This window comes from Callithrix jacchus, chromosome 1, assembly GCF_049354715.1.
Source record: "Callithrix jacchus isolate 240 chromosome 1, calJac240_pri, whole genome shotgun sequence".
Classification (NCBI taxonomy): domain Eukaryota; kingdom Metazoa; phylum Chordata; class Mammalia; order Primates; family Cebidae; genus Callithrix; species Callithrix jacchus.
Genome location: NC_133502.1, coordinates 38,155,340 through 38,181,455, shown reverse-complemented (window position 1 = coordinate 38,181,455; position 26,116 = coordinate 38,155,340). Strand labels below are relative to the sequence as shown.

Here is a 26,116-nt window from a genome sequence, read left to right as displayed (position 1 = left end):
AACAATAAACGATATTTAAAATAAAGCTGAAGACAAGAAAATACAGAAGGAAACCAATCAAACCTCTGCCTTCTGCCCACAACAATTTGAGAAGTACAATCATCTTTGATTTCACTTTAATCTTTAATGCAATATTTAAATTTAACAGGAGAAATAACAATACTATCCTATGTGAACCACAAGGGAATAACTTTGAATCATTATTACTGCATTACTATATGTTGTTATCAGTTAAAAAAGTCTAAATATTCATTTCTTCCCATGTTGAAATAATTATTTATAAATAGAGAAAACAGGTATGAAGAATGTGAAAACTGATCAATAAGCAGAGGCAACAATGATGAAAAACATGTATTAAAAATATAGCTATATTTTGATATTTGCTAGTTATGAATGAAATAATGATGCTTACAGGATTTTAACAACTTATACTTTCTAACATTGTACAAATAAAAATGTCTTGCTAATTGTTAAGCCATTACTATGCAGTGATGTGCTGGTGCTAGTAACAGAAAAACAGACTATATTTTTAGTAGAAAGGAGAGATTAAAAATGCATTTAAATAAACATACTGCAAATTTATATTACTGAAAAGAGTCACTTCTAAAAGGAAAGAACCTACTTAAATTTTCTGGTTAAATTATAATATTGTGATAAAATTGTTTCCTATGTCAACATAATAAAGAGAAATAATAACCTTTCCATATTTTCTCTTTTTCCCAACTAAAGGTGAAGTGTCCACACTGGGTGTTTGCATTGCCATCATTACTCCTTTATAAGAGACTTAAAACTGCATTTTTAAATATAGTAATATAAACTCTATAATTTATTTTATATTTAAATAGAGTAATAGATAACTATAATGAGACAGACGTGCAAACATTAGGTTAAAACTCATATTTAATAATGTTAGAAATAGAATAAAAATGTAAAAACTAACATTACACAAGATAAATTTTATTAAATAGTTCTATCCCTACCAGTAGCCTCACATGAAGAGATGCATATACATGTTCATATAGATAGTAACACAGTAGAATATTAAGAATAAAATCCTCAGGTTTAAAAATGTGTGGATTCAAGAATTCTGTATACCTGTGACTTTGTTAATTCCACACATGACTGGCCAGGGAAAATTTTAAAGTCACCATTAACTTTCACATAATATTTTGTGAATCTCACTGTAGTGATGAATAAGCAGTTTTTACTTACACAAATATGTACTATGAACAATTAATTTACATTTTCTATAATTATATTTTATTTACCAATATTCTTTTGTTACATATTGGCAATTCAATGGAAATGAGAATTTTAAACACTCAAAAAGCTTAGATTTGCAACCAAAAATAAACATAAAATACACATTTTACATACCATCATATATATTTATAAGAATTTATATATATGTGCACCTATATGAATACACAGAAAGCACTCAAGATAAAAATTGAGAGTGAGACAGGGCTAAACTTTACATAGTTCTTGCTATTACACTCACAAGATTTTCTGTAAACATTTTAAAAGTCAATTTGTGAATGGTCAATTTTAGTAAATACATCATGCCATTTCAGAGCTGGAAGAAGCAAGTTTTAATCCTACTCACAACTGATGCTTAAAAATTACATGGCAACATAAAAAAATATCCATAGATTTAGCAAAAAACCTCCAATTGCACTGGTGTTTAATAATACTCCTCGTACACTTATTACAACAATAATTCTAACTTTTGATCATTCAGGGTAAAACTGGAGGTGAAGTCTTGGCAAAACTAATTATAATTGCAAACTAGTCAATGAAAGGCAGTTATGAAAACCTGTTAAAAATTTTAAATAATTAACATTTGATCGAAAAGGTAATAAAACTATAAGTATAAAACAAAGTGTATCCAATTTTTGTGCTGAACAGTATAAAAAACAGACATAAAGTCACAGAACTGTGCCTATCATTCTCAAGCAATAGTAACAAACATTTTTTATTCAATACAGAAATGTAAGATCCAGGTACTGACATATTAAATTGGTGAATTTCAATTATTACTTTTTCTCCCTCCATTCCCATCACATTCTCAGATGAACATTCACGGAGGCAATGTGAAAGAGTTGGCAGTAGAAAAATAAAAGAGCCATAAGGCTAGGATACTGCCACCTAATAAGTTGTGAAAACAGTAATCTTAGATATAATCATTGGAAAAGCTAGTCATAAAACTAAATATAGTAAATCTGAAGTCACGTAGAAGTATCACTTAATAATACATTCTTTTTGGCAGGACAGAGGAGAAAACCTAATTGCAGCACTTCACATAGATCTCTCTTTAGGTAAAAAGGTTTTATTAATCATAGCAAAGGTTTGAAAGACACAAAATTTGTTATACATGCTGAAATACCTGAATAAAATACGATTGTTCCTTACAGTTAACTCACCTGAGGGAAAAAAGCTTTGGAAGTCCATGAAAATACGTCCAAATCCCTGACTCCTTGGCTAGCATTAAAGATATTCTGAGCAACAAAGTTTAAGAAAGAAAAATATCAACAAAGAAAGGGAACAGGATATCATCTGCAGAAGATGTGTTCACAGTAACAACATTTTTCTGTACTCTAGCACCAACACGAAAATATTATTTTACTCAAGAGAAACTGAAGCCATCTGAGTAAACCACACACTGAAGAAATTCTGTCTGATAAGTTTTTGTCAGAAGCTCTCCATGGATATAGTGTGTCATGCCATTTACTAAAATTAAGAGCCAGACGTTGTTATAAAGCTTAAGATACTCAGTGCAAGAAAGAAACTTTAAAATTCTTTAAATGAGGATATATTTGTTCTAATACAAGCCAGATTTGTTTTATGAGACACAAACCAGTCTGCTGTTTTATAATAAAAATGCAAATGATATAGACTGTATACAAAATGCAATTGTCATGATTAATAATAATGACATGTAGTTTATATGAACTTATCACTTTTTGAAGTACAAAAATCAAAAAATAAAACAAAAAAATCCAAGTTATTTTTTTCAATTTTGCTTCTCTCTATAAATAGGAAAAAATCATCTGGAAATGTTTCTGAATGCTATTAACAAATTTGATAAGAAAAACAGAAATAATATATATAATCAATTTTTATCAAAAGATAAAAATTTAATCAAATTTATCAAAAAACAGGCCTAATTTTCTCCATCTCAAAGTTCAGGAAATGCAGAGTGCATTTAAAATCTTTAAGTTAAAGTCTAAAAATATTTTGTTGAGGAACAATCAATTCACAAAAACATTATTCCAGAAAAATCAACATTTCACAAAATGTTTTATAATTTAATGATATACATTTTACATACTTATCTCATGCTATCAATCTATATTTATCTGTTCTGAAATTAAAACCTTTCCAGTAAGTAGCAACTGCACAACTGTATTGCTTGTGTAAATATTATAAAAGGTTATTTTGAACCAAAAAAGAGGGCATTCAAAATGTTAATTAAAAAGATCACCTAAGACTTCAACACAAAAGAAACACCAAAATTCCCTATCAATTATAAGTCATTTTAGATGAGAATTTATTTACTATTCTCTAGTGCTATATGTTCCATATCCATATATATGCATGAATGAACATAGATACACACCCATGTACATACATATATATTAATTCATAAATATAAGACATATAAAACCCTAAAAATGTATATAATATGCCTACAAATAAATGTAAACCAAAACCAAAGCGAACTCCCCCCTAATTAAAAGTGGATAGTGAATAAGGTCCTTTTGCTTTAGGTAAAGTGGAAACATATTGCAAAGCATTTTGAAGTGCTATTTATTAGGGAAAAAATGTCTGTATCGGTTCATCCATGTATATAAGAATTTGTAAAGTACTTGGTCAACAGTTTTTCTCCTTACAGAGAATAGTGGGGCAGACTTTTTGACATAAAACAATATCACTTTTTTTTTTTAGCATTTTCCATTTTTTAACATAAATCAGTATCACAGCAACGTGAAAGGCAACTGTTAAAAGTAATATAGGTAAAGTTAGTGATAAAGAAGCAATGTGATGACTGGTTGATAATAATTAAAGCTTATACCTCTCTTTTATGTCAGTGTGCAAACACAGGTGCTTTCTCAGTCAACAGCATGTACAATGATATTTTAAAATGATGTAACTGCTAACTATGATAATAAATTGCCAATAAAATCAATTTTGCATATGTTTCTATGCAAACAAACTTGATACTGTTTTGCTTTTGTTCTGCAGTTAAAGAAAATTCTTAATTCACACTGGTTTACCGTAAGATTATTTTCAAAATACAATGTCCTAATTGTATTTATCAAGAAGCAGAAATTTGTAAAACAGAAATCTGGAGTTTAAAAATAAAATATACTTGAATAACTGAGCACAACAGTGCATGCCTATACTCCCAGCTATTCAGAAGGCTGAGAGAGAACTGCTTGAATCTAGGAGTTTGAGACCTGCCTGGGTAAGATGGAGAGACCTCATCTTTACAAAATAATTTAAAAACTTAGCTAGGCATGGTAGTGCACACCTGTAGTGCCAAGAAGGTAGGACTCCATGAGGCCAGAAGTTGGAGTCCAGCTTGTGCCACAAGAAGAATTCATCACACACACAATACATACACACACACATACACACACACACAGTGTTCGTTGAAAATTTAGGAATGTTTTAGTCTAAAGATATAAAATTTCTCCAAAGCCCCAATTTCTCACTATTAAAATATGTTAGCTTTCACCTAATATAATTTCACAGGTGAATATGAGCATAGCTTGTGTGTGCATGTGTATATATATACACAAATACACATACAATAACATTTTATTCTCAAATACTATTTTAAAGGCAGAAAAGTTCTGTCAAGAAAATTAGAAAATTAAAGCATACTAGGAACCTAACTAAATTAATGAACACCAAATTGCAACCCTAAGCTGATCATCTTTCAAGGCATAGAAGAGATCAAATAAGTGAATAGTTATCACAGTGAAAATATGTGAGACCAACCATGCCAAATGCTCATGCAAATGAAAGAAAAAATCTTTCACTGTGTTAGATAAGCACAAAGCTAAGAATTACCACTGTTAAAGCAAAATAACATAACTCAAGAAAATTTAGCATAGATAATTATTACAATATTATTTTAACTGTTTTAATCTCATTCTGTTTACAAAATTTCAACATTAAGCTAAAAAATAAAATAAAGCTGTTCTTAACCATCTAAGAACAGCACATTTACTAATGTTATATTAAGTTAATATTAAGATTAAAAAACTGGTTATGTGTACACATACACACAAAGCTATTAACAAAATCAGCAAATCTGGGGTATGTTAAAGCTGTGATGGCTAGGTGTTATTAAGTAACCCAAAAGAATGAAATTGGATACAAAATACAAGAAACATTTGCCAGTTTTATCAATTAACCCAGGTGATGCTATACAAGATCAACAAATGATACTTTCTCTTCAATTCTACTTCAAATCTTTCAGGTCCCAAATTTTGAAAAATCAGTATACTTTCTATATGTGAACACCGATCAGCCTAAAATAAGAAGTAATCTGTATAAATATATGGAGATATTCAGAGACCCAAGTTGCTTCTGTGAGAATTCAGATTGTATGGGAACTATAAAGATACCTTGGAATACTTCCATTTGTCTATCATTTACTTCCCTTGATATAAACTTTCTCTTCCACTCAACTCCCCTCACAATGTTAAAAGATCTCATTTTTGACAAAATACCCAAACATCTGGATGTATAAATTTCAAACTATTAACATCTCCATTCCCCAGGTATGTCATCTCAGAATGACTCATGTCATCTTCAATACATAACATGGTATTCATCCTCATTCAACCATTAAGATTATAAGTATTTATCTTTCTGTAGTTTGGCAGTTCTAGCCAAAGTAATAGGATTTTTATAGCTATCGTTGTTTCATCCTTTTATAACTGTATTTATCCTTATCTCTCCACTAGATTAATGCATACTGGACATAAAAGCATGGGCTGTAGAACTGTATCAACTGGGGTTCCAATACTAGCTCCACTACTTTCTACTTGTGATCCTGGGTGAGTGGCTGTCTTTATTCACTGGAAAAATGAGAATTATAATATGCTTCATATAACGGGGTCACAATGAGGACTAAACAAAATCATTTAAGGGAAGTAGTATACATATGGTAGAAATCAGTTTAAATAGAATGAGCATACCAAACGCAAAGAACCAAATTAAGCATCCGCAAATGTGGAAAGCATTAACAAACTCCAAAAACCCACTGTGAGCGAAGAGTAATTTTTAACCCTTAGGAAGAAAAAAGTGTAAGAAGGGATCCTGAATGAGTTCTTACCCTTAAGTAGCTTAAAAATATAAATAAGAGCTACGTAAACACAAATGGGCTGAAGGCAAAAAAAAACAAACATTATGGGTAGCTGACGAAAGCAGTAAACCTTTTCTACTTCTACAGAATAAGTGCTGCATGAGAAGGAAGCGGGAAACCTAATTTCCCCAGTACATATCTGTTTTCTACCCTCAAATCGCTGCCTTACCTGTATCAACTATTCATCAGTTCATATACATAGCATGCTCCCGTAACTCTGAACATTTGATTCTCTGTCTAGAAATTCTGCCACTTAAGTGAAGCCATTCTACATCTTAACACAATGCAATCTAATTATTTGAATATGGTATGCTTACCACATTACATGGTGAATACTCTAAGAATGAGAACTTTACCCCATCTTATTTACTCTGTATCCCTTCTCTCTGCCTCTCCACCCAACACCTACTTTCCAGCTTAGTATTTAATACTAACAAGAATGCAAATAAGAGTTCTATTAATAAGAACGGAAATATTTACTGAATGAGCAATTGATGAATTAATGATTATAGCAATATTGGGAAATAAAGAGAAGATCATCAACACATTTTTGAGTCTGGCTAACTAAAGATTAGAAAAAATGGAAGTGAAAGCATTCTAGATAAATTAGACAACAAAACAAAGACTCTTAAAATGTGAAACTGAAAAGCATGTTTTAGACTGGGTGCAGTGACTCATAGTCTTTAATCCCAGACTATAATCCCAGCAGTGTGAGAGGCTGAGGCGGGTGGATCACTTGAGGCCAGGAGTTAGAGAGCAGCGTGGCTAACATGGTAAAACCCCTCCTGTCTCTACTAAAAATACAAAAATTAGTTGAGCATGGTGGTATATGCCTGTAATACCAGCTACTCGGGAGGCTGAGACATAATAGCTTAAACTCAGGAGACAGAGGTTGCAGTGAGCCAAGATCATGCCACTGAACTCCAGCTTAGGCGACAGGGCAAGGTGCTATTAAAACAACAACACCATCACCACCAAAAAATAAACCATACCAAAACAAAACAAAAAGGAAAAGTGTGTTCCAAAAAGAGCAAAAAGCTGTACATAACTGATAATGAATGCCTCACAAAGGATCTGAACTCTTCATCTAGTTAGCTCTATCTTTCCCATGGACTTAAAATTATTTTGGAAACAATATGGTCATACTATGGATGTCTAATGCTCTTTTGTCTCTAAATTAGAGCATTACTAAACTGCTAATATAGTTAAAGTCACATTTGAACTAAATTAGGATATCAATATTTTTAGTCAAATATGGTATTTAAATAGAATGACTAATAGGCCAAAATTGAGCTAAAGTTCATATTTACGATGAACACAAGAATTCTAAAATATGAGTAAATAAACAAGACAGCGGAACAAGATCAATTTAAGGATTACCTAAAATGGGTAATAATAGTAATCTAATTTTTTAAAAATAGTTCATCCATATTCAGTTTTCACACTTCCAATCTCTGCCCCCATTCCCCACTATAGTTTGAGTCAGGATCCAAATAAGGTGCACACATAGACGTCAATACAAAATTGCTTTAACTAGAAAAGGCTGAAGAGATAGAAGTAAAGAGTGCAGAAGGCAACTTTTTGGTTCTTTCAATTCTTTTTAAGTTAACAGCATTGGTGCTTTATTACTTCTAATTTTACTTCACATCTGCCAGCTTTCATTTTTTTATTGAGTCATGTTTTACAATTATCAGCCATGATTAAAGTTCGTTTACTCTAAATGAACTGAAGAAGGGAGAAAAGATAGAGTTTTTTTTTTTTCAGTAGTCAATGTAAAAGAGATACAAAGGAAGAGGTAGCAAGATGCAATTATTTAATTGTGTTCTTTCCTTGAGGGGATGAGAGGGAATAATTATTCCCTCTATAACCTATCATGTTTAGCCCTGCACAGTAAGACACTCAGAACATGTACTGACTGTGTAAGAGGTCTGCTCTAGTCCCTACAGATAAAACTTTGGAAAATCATGCCTGTCCCTGCCTATGTCAGGCCTGTGACTCTGTGTGAGTCCTCATTTAACACCTGTCCTGAAGTAACTTTATATCAGATCTGTTTAGAGCCCTATGCCAGTTAATTCTGCCATACCATACCCCCTCTGTCATCTTTGATCACCACCCAAAACATAAGCCTTTATATCATCTAATTGTTCTTTCATTTTTATAATAAAATTGCTCTGTTTCTTCCTAATCCAACATCAAACTATTCCCATTCCCCCCCATGACTTTAAATTGTGTCTTATGGACCCCTTCCTCCAATGGTAAACACGCTTGTTTTTATCTTTAACTTTGTGAGTCTTCAAATCCACGTAGATGATATTCCACCTGCCTAGCTTCTTAGTTCCTAGACTTAGGCACTTCCAGCGACTTCCACGTGCACAGCAACTGCACTTCAGCCACCCTCCCATGGCAATGTAATAGAGCATCTCACTCGTTAAAGTGCCTGACCAGTAATATCAAATACAAACATTCTACTTTATTGCCTGCATTTTTTCAACTCTTTAGCTACAGTGCATTCACTATATTGTTGGAGGATTTTATTAAATCTTCTAAGTCCCTTGGACCTTCCATTTGTCCTTTCACATTTCTAACTTAGGCCTGAGTCCACATTCCCAGAGTTGATGATCATTTTAATTGCTCTTTCTGTCACAGCAGGTCAGCATATTCTAACTAGTGCTATAATTTGCTTTCTTGGCTCTTTTAATTCTGGACACTTACGGCAATCAGAAACTAAGAGGGGGATTCCAGCTGGGTCTATACAGTGGTCTCACTGAATCCTTAGTGGCCCAGTAATCCTTTAGTTACTTTTGGTCAGATCTTGCTCTTATTTCTCTCAAAGAATATTGCAAGTATTCCTTGCATTTCTCAACCCTCTAACTTAACTCATTCTTTTCATTCCAAACTGATGGTTTTCTTTTCTTCTATTTTAAGAAAACTTGTGATCTCTCTGAGTCTCTTCCCTTTGTCCCTCCCTCCCCCAAAACATAACTATTGCCATGCATATCCCCCTCTCTTACAGATGAAAGCTCTCCAAGGTGCCCTCAATTCCATTTCCTCCTCCTTTTTTCAGTCTTCAGCCTTGTCATCTACATCTTTAATTTCTCCCTTTTCTACTAGTATCTTTCTTTTAACTTATAAAACTCTTAAGTCACTACCATCCTTAAAATGAAGAAACCAGAAAAACCCTAGCTTCCTAACAGTACCAGACACTCTTGAGCTGTTTACATTAATAATGTCCGCACTCATTCCGGAGAAAATCACCCAAACTATCTGTATGCCTCACTCCACTCCTTACCACTCCTCCAACCTTTGTTACTTCCTTATTTCCCTGACCTTAAGGAGACAATCTACTACAGACTCTCTCTTGGATGGGGTTCAAAAGCATCAAATAAAAGAACACAGTGCTTTAAGATAAAATCGTGGGATTCAGAACTTTGACAAACGGTGTTTCTTCCTCTTCCTTTCTACCTTTGTTTATTCACTTGCTTTATCTGTGTGAGTATCTTCCTTTCCCAAAAGCAGCTCCTCAAATGAGCAATAAAGAAATCAGAGAACACTTGGACTGGGGGAGGCAGAAAAGATAATATAATCTGGTATAATGTTTTATTAGGGACTTAAGAGACTTTCTTAAATGAAACATACAATGGCCAGGTGTGGTAGCTCATGCCCATAATCTCAGCACTTTGTGAGGCTGAGGCAAGAGGACTGCTTGAACTCAGGAGTTTAAGACCAGTCTAGGCAACACAGTGAGACCCCCATCTTTATATTTTTATTTATTTTTTGACACAGAGTCTTACTCTGTCTCCCAGACTGAAGTGCAGTGGTGCGATCTTGGCTCACTGCAACCTCCACCCCACAGCTTCCTGCAATTCTCCTGCTTCAGCGTCCCAAGTAGTTGGGATTACAGGTACCCACCACCACAGGGGATTAATTTTTTGTATTTTTAGTAGAGATGGAGCTTCACCATGTTGGCCAGGCTGGTCTCCTAACTTCAGGTGATCCAACAGCCTTGGCCTCCCAAAGTGCTGGGATTACAGGTGTGAGCCACCTTGCCAGGCCCTCCCATCTCTATAAAAAACAAAAACCAACTCCCCCACGCCTAACAAAAAAGTCTACATTAGGAAAAAAAACCGTACAAAAATGGTTGTTATAATTACCTCTTTAAAACACACTTTTGTAGGAGGTCAAAATCTTGCTCATTTTTAACTGCTGGTATAAATCTAAGAAAAATTTAATAAGATCTAATTTTTTAACTTAAAATTTAATATTTAAATTATAGATATATCATTGTTCAATTTAACCTTCCTTAAAGCAGTAAGCCAACACTTTAAATTTTCTTGACCACATATCTTTCGTCTCTCTTTCTTGTTCTCTCTCTATAAAGTTTCCACTGTACTATTATAAAAAATACACAAAAGCATATAAAAAAGAATGAGATCAATACGTATAAATACAAATTCTTCGCCAAAGAATCGTCTTGTATTACATAAACTACTGCTTTGGGGAACGTTATTATGGACAATGAAACAGAAAGTCAGACGGAATATACTGAAGGTTTGATATAATAAGCCAACTTTATAAACTGATTTTTAAGAAATTCAACTGTTTAAAAATACTAAGTTTTTAAATAAAATTTTACCCATACTATTTATTAGCACTGCCCTAAAGAGCATACACATTTATTTGATGGTGATGAAAAGAGAAAAATCAGTCTTTTCTGGTTAGTTTATAAAATGAAGTATGGGTTATTATTACACTTCATGAAGCAGCAATCTTGTGGACACTGGCTCTATTCTACCAATATACTTAACAAAGAGGTACAACAAATTCTCTCAAAGACTAAGATCTAACTTCAACTAGAATACTACATAGCATGACAAGCCTAAATATTATTATAAGCAGAGAAAGATGAGATTCAAAATTAGACAAAACACACAGAACTAACTGCAAAATGTGAACATAATACACATTTGTACATGTTTTTGAATGTATAATTCTGAGTTTACAAACTTTAGTTTGGAATTCCTTCCAAACAGTAGTATAAATAAGAAAGAAAAAAAAAATGTAACCACTCTCATTTTCTGCCTCTTTGAAATAAATTCAATAGTTTTAATTAAGTAATTAATTAAATTTACCACTTCCTGCCTATCTGGGATGGATCATAATCAGCATAAGGGCCTTAACCGTGCCAAACTTCACTTTCACTACACAGTGAAGCCCTTAAGAATTCAAGAAATTATAAAGTAAAAGTTACTTAGTTGTGGGTTACCTCAGAACTGAAAAGCCTTAATTAAAGAAAGCCCTGTAAAATAAACAGCGAGTATCTATAATGCTTTTTCAAGCCACCTTTTACTTACGTCAACAGGGACCAGAAGACTCTTGCCAAGATGTTGATTAAAAGACAGGCACCAGGCTTCAGTGTAACCATTCATGTTAGGCACATACTTCTTTATTGTCTCATCATTCAGCCTTAGCCACACACCATCATCATTATGGATCTACACAAAAAAAGCGACAGAAACAAGCCAGACCTTCCTGTAACTCCTATGAGGCTAGCAAGGTCTGAAAGTCTGCAAAGCAGGCAAATAATGGTGGACGTAGAGATTAAGCATTTAGTTTTTGTGGAAAGTAAGTCTGAGAGACCCTCCAGGGAAAAAAAGCAGCGAAGAATGCCAACACAATATGATAATTCATGTGGCAAGATTATAAAGACGATTTCACTTAGGAATAAAGCACAAGGAAACCACATTACATAGTTTAAACAGTAAAATCAGATGTTTCCCCAAGGAATATGAGTCTTCTTTCCCTTATATTTATATTTTAACAATCAGAAGATACTTAGTTGTAGTACCAAAAAATATACTGTCCAAAGTTAAAGCAGTGCAAGAAATACATTTCAAAACAAACAATATTTTTAAATGTCGTGAAAAACTGTACCTATTTTCAGTGAATACTTGCATAGGTTCTGAATACTATGTTGAACATTGTTCTTTTCACGTTCAAAATACAATTTTAGTTATTTTTTATTGATAAAATAAACGAAATGTTTGAAACTCAATGAATACATTCTACAAAATAGTTTTAAAATATTTCCCAAACTGCTTAAAACACATTCTGACAAAAAAACTCAGTAACATTATTATGCAAATAATGCAAAAAATTTCTGTCCAAAATTTACTACCAAGAGTTCCTTTATCAATTACCTCATCAATAAAAGTGATAGTTCCATTGACTTTCACTATGCCTATCTGCTCACTCTGCAAGGAAGGGTGGCTACGGATGCGAAGCCCTGCACTGTCCTTGGCCACAAATTTTCGGACCTGAGAAAGGCAAAGATAAACAGTAAGAAAGGAAAAGCATGGAACAGGGATCTTGTAAGTAGCAAGAAGTAAAATTAAGCAGATTTGAAAGTATAATTCTCAACAAGTTTCCAGAATTATTTGTAGTAGGGCTCGCTCTGCAAATAACAGTGGTTTCTCAACACTAACAACAGAACTTTTAAGAACTGAAATGAATATTACGGAAAATAAAACTTAGAAAATTATTATATATATTTTTGAAGCTATGTGTTAAGAAGGATGAAAGCCACTTGTTCCTGTTAGAGAAACATGATACAATTTCAATTACCAATATTCCTTTCTTTAACAAGCAGTTTACCAAAATGCCTGTACTTACTCTTAGATCTGAGAAATTATTTTTTCTTTTGACAGTACAGGACATTTTCACCTTGAAAACGTTACACTTAATTTCAGCAGACTTTTTGTTCACTGTAAATGTTCCATAGCAGGAAGAATACAACATGTATGAATGACTATAGTGTTATACAAAGAAATAAAAAAAAGTATACATTCTATAACTTAGAAATATTACTGTGAAGCACTCATTAAGTTTATTTAGGGATATTTAGAACTCAATTCCTGAAATCAAGTAAAATATTAGATGTTTACTGGCCATTTTGAAGCCATCAGTGAAAAATATGTAAAAATTGAATGATTCCAGCTTCGAGTTCATTCTACCCTAACCTTATTAGGCTGAGGTTCAGTCTTTGGTTTGACCAGCTGAGTTCCTGGTGGTATCATCCCTTTTGGTGGGTCTTTTACTTTTACTTCCAGACCAGCATCTGTGAGAAAAATAAAGAGAACTGTTACATTTGAGAAAAAAAAAGAAGGAAGATTCTTAAACCTAATACTATAAACATTCTCAGGCTTTTTTTTTTTTTTGAGACAGAGTATCGCTCTGTTTCCAGGCGCCAGGCTGGAGTGCAGTGGCACAATCTCAGCTCACTGCAACCTTCGTCTCCTGGGTTCAAGCAATTTTCCTGCCTCAGCCTCCTGAGTAGCTGGGACTACAGGCATGCACCACCATGCCCTACTAACTTTTGTATTTTTTAGTAGAGACGGGGTTTCACCATGTTGGCCAGGATGGTCTCGATTTCTTGACCTCGTGATCCACCTGCATCTGCCTCCCAAAGCGCTGGGATTACAGGCGTGAGCCATGGCACCCGGCCCCTCAGGCAATTTTTAAAAATTAACACAAATATCTGATTTCTGTTCTTTTCTTTTATTTTATAGGCTAAGCAAGAGAAATATTTTTAAAAAGGGAATGAGATGCTAAAAGGGTATCTCAGTATGTCAAGGAAAAAAAGGGGATTCCTACCTTTAACTAGAACATGTGAAATGATACAGAAAAAATGGAAAATAATAATAAAAAAAGAAACCCTTGAGAATTAAACCTTATCTGACAATATCAAATCAGAATACCACTCATCATCTATATCAGTCATCTCTATGACAATATAGCATGGTTGTGAGAAGCTGAGGTTCATTCTCATGTTAGACTGTTTTGGTTACTCCAACATCTGGCATTAACTGTTTGACTCTGCCCTGATTTCTTCATCTATAAAATGGGAAAAATAATAGCATCTCACTTACTGAGCTGTTGTAGGAAATACATGACTTAAAATGTACAAGGGGACAGGTGCAGTGGTTCACACTTGTAATCCCAGCACTTTGGGAGGCCGGGGTGGGTGGATCACCTGAGGTCTGGATGGAGTTCAAGACCAGCCTGGCCACCAGAGTGAAATCCTGTTCCTACTAAAAATACAAAAATTAGCTGAGCATGGTGGCATGCACCTGTAATTCCAGCTACTCAAAAGGCTGAGGCAATGAGACTTGCTGGAACCTGTGAGGTGGAGGTTGCAATGAATGGAGACTGGCACCACTGCATTTCAGCCTGGGCAACAGAGTAAGACTCTGTCTCAAAAAACAAAAAATGTGCATGTAGAACAAGGTTGGATATATATTAATTGCACAATAAATGTTAGCTATTAGAATTGTAATTATTCTAATGAATTATTATCTCTGTTGGTCTATGGTCAAGTAAGGGACAGCCCACTGATGGTATGGTAGAAAGCTTACTTCAGAAGAAGAGTAGGGAAGTTGAGTATGGAAGAAAAGGGATTATTTTAAGCAAGCAAGTGTTTTTCTTCAGCCTCATTCCAAAAAACAAATATAAGTGGATTTTTCTTATCTACCTTGTATTAGTTTCCTTCATCCCACTATTAGATAAGATGATGAAAAAAATTACTGAAATTTTACCAGAATTTTTAGAGACAAAAATCTTTACAAGGTTATTCTTGGCTATCTCTAATTTTGAGTTCCTACTGTAATTTGTATCTCCTGTGTGTCACTACTTATAATTGATATAATGTTTATTTGCCTGTTTTATTTTGGCGATCCTCAGTAAAGTGTTAACAATTGACAGGAATTGTCTTGCCTAGAACAATGTGTGCTCAGAACCAAAAAATGTTTGCTGAACTAAAGCCTTTATGGATATGCTGAAATAAAGAGTGCAGCAAAGGCTGCTGATGAAGGTCTCTAGAATGGTACAGATGAAATGGATATATCTGAGTCTATACAGTTAGTTGTATTAACGTATGAGAACACACAATTTCATCAAAGTACCTCTTTACCTCCACTGCCAAAGCAAACTACTTAAAGCAGGGTTTCCCAAATATTGTGGTGAAATATTAATCAGTATTGTTGATATCTCCACCTGTTTCTCTCTTCCTTACTTGCAAGGGATCTCATGATAAGGATCAAACAAAGGCAGAAAGTTTCTTAATTTCAGAACTTCTCAGAATCCCTAATATGTTAATGTAGATTGTGTGAATGTCTCAAGTGAGACTACCATATCTAAGCTGAGCATCTCTAATTTGAAAACCTCAAATCTCTAAAATCTAAAACTTTTTGAGTGTCAACATGATGCTCAAAAACAGTGCTCACTGGAACATTCTGAATTTTGAAATTTTGAATTAGGGGTGCTCAACTGGAGACTACTATACAAATATTCCAAAATCTGAAAAAGTTCAAAATCTAGAACACTTCTGGTCCCAAACATTTCAGATGAAAGATAATCATCACACATCAGGTTTCTGAAATCTGTCTGATCACAGAAATCCCTTTTCTTGAGGAGTATCAGGAAAAATAATGTTATAAGAAATTCACACTGATAGGTACTATTGTTTTCTCCTTGTTATCCTGTTACACAGACAGTTTAAAGGTAAAGGTAAGAAAAGATTAATGCCCAAAAGAAAAGCAATATGTTTTTCAAAGTTAATGGTTGTGATGATCAGTTCCAGATGTCCACTTGACTGGGTTAAAGAATACCTAGAAACCTGGTAAAGTGTTACTTTTGGATCTGTGAGGGTGTTTCCAGAGAAGACTAGAGTGTGAGAGTGAGTGAAGTAGGTGGGGAAGATCTGCTTTCAATTTGGGAAGGCATTGCCCCATCAGCTGGGGGCACAGAGCAAACAAAAACAGAGGAGAAGTGAATGTATTTCTATCTTCTGGAGCTTGGACAAACACTTCCTCTCCCGTCCCTCAACATTAGAACTCTAGGGTCCCCAGCATTTAGACTCTGGGACTTATTCCAGTGGCCCCCCTGGACTCTCAGGCCTTTGGTCTCAGACTGAGAGTAACATCATCTGCTTCCCTTGTTCTGAGGCCACCTACATCCCAGGGTCTCCAGGATGCAGGTGTGGCCTGTCGGGGACTTCTCAGGCTCCATAACTATGTGAGCCAATTTCCCTAATAAATCCCCTTTCATATATCTAATACAGTCATGCATTACTTAAGGATGGGGAAATGTTCTGAGAAGTGCATCACCAGGCAATTTCATCACTGTGCAAAATCAGAGTGGACTTAACGCAAACCTAGGTGGTACAAATTACCAGATTATATGGTATAGCCTATTGGTCTTAGGCTATAATCCTGTACAGCAGGTTACTCTACTGAATACTGTAGGTAACTGCAACACAACAGTAAGGATTTGCATATCTAAACATATCTAAGCATAGAAAAGGTACAGTAAAAATCTTATAGGACCACCATTATGTATGCCGCTCGTCATTGACCAAAATGCTATGAGTAACATGACTGTATATATATCCTGTTGGTTCTGTCTCTCTGGAGAACCCAGACTAATACAACGATAGGTTAAAAAAATTCATTCATTTACCCATAATTACTGTCATTATGTGCCAGGCACTGAGCTACACTGGAAGATCCAAACATGAATGCTTTCTGCTCACAGCCAGGAGAGGCAGACAAACACACCCACAAGGGGGTAACACAGTAACACAGAAGCATGGAAGAGAGCACACCTGACTAGTCACATCAGGGAATGGAAGTAAGGAGTCATGAGGGCTACAATGACTGGGTGGACAGCATAAATTATTACAAAATGTTAATGCATGAATTAAACACTCATTATGAATGAGAAAAGAAAGCCTCAAATAAGTTATGAAAACTATCCATATGTAGGACGCAAGTTGAAGACAAAAATAATTTTGATTCTAGTTATCTGAAGTAAGTAACTCATAGCTTAAAAAAAATACCAATTTCAATGCCATCAATGGTAACATGAATAGTGTAGAGTCCAATAGCCCCTGGAGTCCAATTTGCACAGTAAGTCCCATCATTATTGACACGGATCAGCATATTCTCACTGGGTCTGAAAAGAGATAAGATGGATATTGGAAATTTTACTTTTGGTTAATCAGCCAACGTCATTACGATAGTTCAGCAAACATTTAATTTGCTTGCATACTGCTTGGCAATCCTACCACCCTGCCACAGTATCCTTGCCTACCCTCCAAAATGCTTGAATTTCACTTCTTTCTTACCTCAAACTTGCATCACCCCTCTTCCTCACTCTCAGGTGATCATGACCTCACCTCTTTCTTGCATGAGACAAGAAACAATCAGATACAAACTCAAGTTGCAATCAGATTAATAAATCTACTTACCTCTGCCTTCTCTCGTGGTTAATGGAGAATCTGATCCAAAGCTAGCCCCTCCCCTTGTGCCGCGAATCTTACTCCCTCAACATTTTCATGCTGCAATCACTGTTTTCTCTCTCATGCAGCACCAATTACTCTCAATTTACTGAATCATTTCCATTAGCAACAAACTTTGATATTACCGCCCCCTCTAAAACGTCTTATATCTCTTCTCCTATTTATATCTCACTTCTACTTCTCTTCCACAATTTATCTGTCCTAGGCTTTTGTTTCCAACATTTCATTACAACTGCTGATGTCAAAGTCACTAATGACCACCATGTCCCCAAGTTCAATGGACACTTCATCCTCAGCGATCTCTCAGTAGCATTTGCTAGCTACAACTCTTCCTATCTTGAAATATTTCTGGCTTTTTGTTTCTGTGACGTTTTCTGGCTTTTTTCTTCTCTGACTGGCCTTTCTTTGTCAGTGCGTTGTTGGCTTTCCCTTTTCTCACCACTGTATAATTAAAGGAATGCCCCAGGACTTGGGTATGGGTCATCTTTTTCTTCTATCTATGCCATCTTTCCTCAGTTTTAAATGCCATCTCTATATAGAAAATAAATTCCCAAATAAATTTTCCCCATGAGTTTCAAACTGGTATTTCCAGCCTATACACAATTCTGCTATCTCAGATTCACTTCAGAGATTTTTCTAAATTCTACTCTATGGAGGTGATCTCTCCAAACTATAACGCATCTAATCATTTTTTTTCACCGGACTATTTTAAGAAGTGATGGTCCTAACAAATAAAATACTAACTCAAAAAATGTTAATTTTGAAGTTAATAGAATTACTTATGGGCTGAAAAATTAAGACAGTACATTTAAATACAAGTATACCACATGCTGAAATCTCTCCACAAGTCATTGGAAGGAGAAGAGAAATAAGATTTAAATAGCAAACAAATGAAAATAAACTAATTAACCCTGAACAAGTCAATGTAAACATTTTTAGATACTAGATACGTACTTTAGATACCCACTTTCACTAGTAGGCAGTATTACATAACATATTGGCAGCATTATAGTTGAACGTAAGCACATTTTTTTTCTGCAAATTTACACAGTATTACAAGTGAGAAATCTCTATTGACAATCTAGAAAAATGCTATAAAGTATTTATAGAAAATAAAGTTGAAACGCAGGATGATTTTAGTTGCAAGCAGCTTACAACTTATGTTTTGGTTATACTTTGAGAAAATGATCCTTACCTCTTAGGAGTTGGTGATGCAAAACGTAGTTCTTCAAATGAATAATTTTCATAAACCTTTAAGAAAGAGACCAGTAACAACCGTAAAATCATTTAGAAACATTCTCAATTAATAGAGTGATACATTATTCAATAAATGCTTGTGAGACAATTGATTATTCATATAGAAGTAAAAGATAAAATTCAATGATCTACATTAGACCATTTATTAAAGATAAATTCTGTGTGGTTTCAAGATCCAAAAGTAAACACCAAAACTTAAAAGAACAAAAGAAAAAAACAGATAACATCTTTCAAGTATATTAAAATTTGAAAGTTCTCCAAAACAAAGATACTATAAAGATAGGAAAAGCCTCCACCTCAGAGAAGATGTGTGACTTGTACAACCCAAAGGTGATATGCATCCATAGTACACAAAGAATAAATCCATACAAAAGAGATAAACAATACAAAAGAAAAGAGAGTCAAGACAATTCTCTGAACAAGAAATCTGAAAGGTCAATAAAGAATAGAAAACTTATTTAACTAAACTTGGAAGAAAATACAAATTAAAACAAAACCAAAATAAATCATATCATGGTCATCAAATTGCACTGATAAGAATCTGGCACTGAGGAGAACATGTAGCACCTGGTACTTTCATACATTGCTTGTGGGAGTGTGAGTTTTGGCAATATTTAATGTAGTTGAAGACATGCTTGCCCTACAACTTAACATATCCAATTCTAGGTATGTATCTTCCAGAAACTCTTGCTCATGTACAAAAGGTGACAAATACAGAATGTTTATTTCAGTACAGTTTATAATAAGTGTCCACCAATGAGAAAATGGACAGATTATGGAATAGTAACCCAATAGACTACTGCAAAGCAGTTAAAATCAATGAACTATAGCTACATGGCTGAACCTCAAAACCACATTGAGCAAAAATCTGGCAAAATGATATGTACAATATGATACTATTTTATAAACTTCTGAAAAACATATTGAACAATCCAAAATATACTGCTTATGAATAAATTTGTATCCAGTAAGAGCCTAAAAATATATACAGGAATGAGAATCACTACACTCAAGAGAGTGGTTACCTCTAAGGAAGGGTGGTAATGGGGTTGAGGAAGGATTTATGCAGGCTTCAATTGTACCTGAAGCAACATGTTTCTAAATAAAAAATAACAAAATGACCTGAAACAATTATGGTAAAATGTAAAGACAAAAATGGGCTGTGGGTACATGAAACTTGGCACATTATTCCCAATACTTCTCTATGTCTGCTACATTGCCAAAGAAATCATTATCTTTCAAGGTTCAGGGCAAGATGGCCAACTGCTCATCCACTTCTAACTTCTCCTGTATTTACAGTAAAAAGATGCACACTCAAAGCCCTCTTCTTCTCTCTACCCTTTTTGTTTTCATAAAAATGAATCAGAACTGATTTAGCTGCCTACCTACTCAAAAGTTACACATGAGAAAAACCCAAGTTAAGGTTGAGTCTTTAGCCATACAAAGGTGTGAAAAGAAGGAAATTCAGGTTTCTAGACTTTCAGTACAATGTATTTTCCACTTCATCATTTTCCTTCAAATACATATTATTTTCACACTTAGTAATGAAAGAAGAGACCAGATCTCACTTTTCCATCCTCTACAATACTCAGCTCGCTACTAGGTGGGTACATAGTATCTATGAATAGTTGATAAGAAAAATTTCCTTTCCTGGATCATGAATTAAAATTTCACAGAGACTGTTTGGGCATGGTATTTTATACCTGCTCTAAATCTAGGCTACTCAGAACATGTTTAAAATATTGCATTCCATTGTGGTAACAAAACTTGCAAAAGAAATTTTACAAATTGAAGCACGTTCATAGGAAACTAAAAGATTAGGGAGGTAAAAAGACTAGAAACTAAATTCCTTAAATAAGTGTTAGAATAGAGAAGAATGTTTAGCCTTGAATTCTTTAGTAGCCAGTGGACAATTCATCTTGAACTCTAGCTTTTCATTCCCTGATTTCTTTAACCTCAACAACTTCAACTTTATTTCGACCACTCACACCGAAAGTCACAGACCTGTGACATTACTCAGAACTGTTCTATCTCTGAAATCAAATAAAATGGCCTGCTCAGTTTTTTTTACCTCAATAACCACTCCTGTATCTACTCTGATGTCTAGTCCTTCTTATTTCCTTGATTTTCTGAAATTTCTTCATTTCTAAACTAAGTTAGGTTCCACTGTCCTCTCTTTAGCTACCATATGCTCAACTTCCTTGTTCCACTGTTCCTCTGCTGATCTAGCAAAATTTTAATGCTGGATCAATCCAAATTATTATTTTATCCATGCTCATATGACTCACACTGTTATTCACAAATGATCTTCAATTTCAACTGATTATTCAAAGGCCTCTGATAAATCTTTTCTGATCAGTGCTTTCTTTCAATCTCTCTGATAACAATTTCATTTTTTTCCATTTGTTTCAGAACCTTGACCCTAAGATTCATCACTTCCATTTCCAACCCAAACTATATAATTACTGTTTTAAATAATTCCTTTGGCTGCAAAACCTACAAATTTACTAGAATCTGTATTAAGTTTTCTTTTTCTTTTCCTGGTAGAATGAAACATCAGAGTAGATACAGGAGTGGTTATTTTGAGGTCAAAAACTGAGCAGGTCATTTTATTTGATTTCAGAGATAGAACAGTTCTGAGTAATGTCACAGGTCTGTGACTTTTGGTGTGAGTGGCTGAAATAAAGTTGAAGTTGTTGAGGTTAAAGAAATCAGGGAATGAACTTCTTTAACCTCAACAACTTCCTGTGATCACTCCTCCTCCTATTTAAGGCCAATGCTACCACTTGAGCTCTAAATCCTATTTTCATATTTCAGAGTATCTTTGTTGTTTTCTTTCTCTCAATTATCTCCTAATCAGCACTCAAATATGCAAGTCGGTCTCTATTAAGAAGACCCCATACTCCAAAACCTTCACTCAATTCCATTTCCTCTGGTTCTTTCTATAGTCAAACATCTTGAGAGGCTTATCTACACTCACTTCAGCCATTCCCTTAACTACGTGTTGCTTCAGCCATTCCCTTGACTATGTGTTGCTTCTTTGGCTAGCATTCTTACCAATATAGATTGTTTCCTTTTCCTTTCTTTTTCTCTTATCTCTCTTGTGAATCAATGCTTCTCAAGTATAGGTTTTGAATTTGAATCACTCTGCATATCTGTCTCAGGCAAACTCCTGAACTTCTCTCCAAAGCCACTGAATCTAAATCTTTGGGTGCTTGGAAATCTTTTTATTTTAAAGTACATGCTGCAGTTACTTCTGATGTAGACAAGAGTCTGAGACTTAGTGACACTGGTGTTTCTTAGGATCCTGCCCTGGGGCTTCTGTCTTTACTCACTATAGACTTCATAAGTAATGTAAGTGCTAATGATACCCGAATCCTTTTCTTGAGGTCAGACTGTGATCACTCGGGTCTGTACATCCAACTTTGTTTCATACATCTTCACATAAGTATTTCAGAAGTATCTAAAACTCATCACATCCAAAACTGACTGTTTTCTCAACCAAAACCTGCCCCTCTTCCATTATCAATTGGACACAAGCTCAAAATGTGAATTTCATCTTTTATTTCCTTTCTTCTCTTTACTCCACCTCTACTAGCTACCAAGTTCTACTGATTCTATGGAATCTATACTGATGGACAACTCACCAGTCTAAGTGATCAGCGTATCTCATCAAATTAAGTCAATAATAGTCCCCTACAGAGACAAAAATCAAGCCATGTTTCTTGATCATCTGCCCAATTACACTGTCCATATTCTGCCATGATCTTTATAAAACACCAATCTAATCAAGCCATTCCTCTACCCAAAAGCCTTCAATGGCTTACCACTGCTCTCTGAAAATGCCAAAAGTACAAATTTTAGCTTTGAAAAATGACTATCTTGATAATTTAGACTAACATTGCCTCTGATGATAACTAAAACATCCAAAATATTCATTATTAGATAGCTAAAAAGCCTGAAACATTCTAGGAGGTACATCTGGCATTTGAGAGAACCCAAAATTGAAGGGGGCATAGGTAAACCCTGAAATCCTGAAGAGATACATTCTAGCAGGAATAGTAAACTGCAGATAGACAAGTACTTAGAAATTTTATTCTATTTTTATTCTTTGTAGAGATGATGTCTCACTATATTACTGAGGCTGGTCTTGAACTCTTGGCCTCAAGTGATGCTCGCTTGAGCATCCAAAGCACTAGGATTATAGATATGAGCCACTGTTCCTGGTCAAAAGTAAGCAAGTACTTTCACAGGACCTAAAACTCAGCCTAAACCACCTGTATCTCTGATTAGATTAACTTGACCTGTAATTGGTGATCCTCTCTGGACATCTGCCAAAAACCAATGAAAACCCTCTGTGAAGATAGAGAAAATCATCTTTAAAGTGTTGCTGCAAATTTAATATCCATCAAACACCCTTTGGACTTATAATTTCATGTCTGCATCTGAATCATTGAAATGTTGGTTAAATAAATGAATGTTAAAACTAAAATTTTTCTGATAAGTAAAATAAATTACCTTCATCATTGTAATGGCAATATATCGAGCTTCCTTCACTATCATTGGTTCATATGAAACATCTAGCTTTGGTGATGCCAGCCCTCCAAAAGTCATGTCAGTATTAGGAGGTGCAGTTGTTACTGCAGGACTGCCAGGAATCCTTTGAGGTTTCTTTACTTGATCTTGCTGTAAAGACGTTTTTTTCTGAGAAACAGGGACAGCTTTCACTTCCACCTAAACATGGTATTATAGAAACCAAATACTATTATTATTTGTCGTTGACATCAAAAGAAGCAACTTACAGTTATAAACTCATAATTATGCACACTTTATGTTAGCATTGGTCTATCTCAGGCATTCCCTTCAAAGGCTTATTCGATAGAGTTAGAATGACCTCAAGATGGGCTGAGAATACGAACTATGAACACAGTGTAAAACAAGGCCTCATATTTTCAGAATACATATTCAGAGGATAACAAAACATAAAAACAAACGCACCATTACTAAGTTACAGAAAAGATAGCAGAATGAATCTACATCAAATTCTTGCAGGGACTAACAAATTATTTTATCAGGTAATCCAAGTGTAAATGCTTTCCCACAATCTCAACACATTTTAAAGCAGTAATGTCAGTTTCAGCTGCACTGTTCTACAGAAGAAAATGTACTCTATTGATAGAAGTTTTAAAAATTAACACAATAAAACAAATTTTATACCTAAAGCCCAAAGATATTTCTTTACTTTGGTGAAGAAAGAGTATTATTAGACAGCTCTATCATCAACATAAACATTTAATTTAAGCAATTAATAAATTTAAGCAATTAAACTTTGCAACTCAATTTTTTAAACAATAAAACAGGACTATCTTTCATCTACTAACTCTACTGTATAGATGAAAGGACAGATTTGTTAAGGGATATTAATACATTAAAAATATAAATTGTCTTATAAAAACACTTTTCAGAAATATTTTTCAGGAATTATAAGAAAACATTCTGTTTTTATTAGCTTATGCATTGGCAGAAAAACATTTGAGTCCTAGGCAAGCACAAATTTACACACAATTTGAATACCACTTTAGCTCTTCAGCAAGTATCACCATTCTGAGCTTTATTCAAACTTTCTTCTGTTCCTTATAGACTACCATTTTGTGGTTGGCACAAATAATAATAGGATTATTACAGAAATAGAAAAAGTAGCAGAGATAAAAGTGACAGTATTATTTAAGTAATTGGGGGCTACCTCTGAACTACAAAATGTCTTTAACGTTTATTGTTCTTAATAATGCCATTCTATGGAATCCGTAGTTTGAGACTTTCCCTATTTACATAATGCTAGGCACAGGTGACAAATATGTTCCATTAAGTGACCACCATCTTCAGGTGAGGTTACAAGAGATCAGTACTTGGACTGACATAATCCCCTGGCAATATTAAAAACCCATTCTTATATTCAACAAACAGCAGTTTATAGGTATATGGTAAAAATTTCAACTCAAACATATGTGCCAGCATTAAAAGCTTTAAACTTTAAATATAATTTAAAAATGTGAAGATGAAACAGACAGGAGGTAGGAAAATACTGGGTAGAAGAAGGTGGCTCCCCAGTAAAGGCTCCACCCTCAGGCCTAGAAACCACGGCCCTAAATGAGAATAGTTATCCTTGTATTCTCATCCAAATGTTACCTTTTTGACCCACTGTCCTGCCCCCCACCTTGTGCCCATATAAATCCCAGACTTCAGCTGGCACAGAGACAAGTGGCTGAAAATCAAGAGAAGAAGCAACTGACAGATGTGGCCTAACCTCAGGCATGACTTCGGAGAGAAGCCTGGCTGGAGATGGCTGAGCTTCAGGGAAATATCACCTTCTCACACTATCCCCTTTCCAGTTCCCCTTCCGCTGAGAGCCACTTCCAACACTGCATTCGTCACTTTTCAAACCTTTTGTGTGACCTGATTCTTCTTGGGTGCTGGACAAGAATTCAGGGCACACTGGGTGCAGAAACGCAAAAAGGCTGTCATGCAGACTCTTCACTGAGCTGTTTAACACAGCCATCCACGGACAACAAAGCTTAAAGAGCATTAACTGTGACACACCCCTAGATGTGAGGCTGTGGGGCTAGAGACCAAAACCACTCGCTCAGGCCCTGGCACCTACTTGCCTGTGTGCTCCCCCTCCTGCAAGGGGTTTGAGTGCAGTGGTCAAGTAAATGGACCACAACCCTGTTGCAAGTCCCATGAAGGGGTAAAGGGAACTCTCCTGTCTCAAACATATTTGATTTTAAATTACACACACTATTTTTATACATACTATTTCAATTTAACCTTTCTGTAAGCAACTATATTTACCCTAAGTATTTTATAAATTATCATTAGAGTCTATGTGTATATGCACCATGAACCTTGAAGTAAATCTCTGAATAATTTTATACTCTAAGAATACTGAGACACAATAACGATTCTGCTTTCTTTTACAAACTGTGCTACTTAAAAAACTTTTCATTCTTTTATTTCTTATGTGACTTTATCTTGTCAATAAATATGATTTCCTTAAAACAAACCTCTTTTTTTCTTTTGAAACAAGAGTTTTGCTCTTCTTGTCCAGGCTGGAGTACAATGGCGCA

At 34.7% G+C, this 26,116-nt stretch overlaps 1 protein-coding gene across 50 annotated transcripts in view; it reads right to left on the bottom strand.

Moving 5' to 3' along the window:
- Positions 1-26,116, bottom strand: part of MYCBP2 (MYC binding protein 2) — a 286,856-nt gene that overhangs the window by 82,434 nt on the left and 178,306 nt on the right. For 26 of the 50 annotated variants that reach the window (XM_054252281.2, XM_054252282.2, XM_054252292.2 and 23 more), the window contains 7 exons: positions 23,511-23,726; positions 18,931-18,986; positions 17,274-17,389; positions 13,399-13,496; positions 12,580-12,696; positions 11,734-11,874; positions 2,424-2,498 (listed from right to left, as the gene is read on the bottom strand). In XM_054252281.2, coding sequence (XP_054108256.1) covers positions 2,424-2,498; positions 11,734-11,874; positions 12,580-12,696; positions 13,399-13,496; positions 17,274-17,389; positions 18,931-18,986; positions 23,511-23,726 — 819 coding nt within the window. The remainder of the gene's footprint in view (positions 1-2,423; positions 2,499-11,733; positions 11,875-12,579; positions 12,697-13,398; positions 13,497-17,273; positions 17,390-18,930; positions 18,987-23,510; positions 23,727-26,116) is intronic. The other 24 variants (XM_054252290.2, XM_078341891.1, XM_054252300.2 and 21 more) reach the window with 1 other exon arrangement.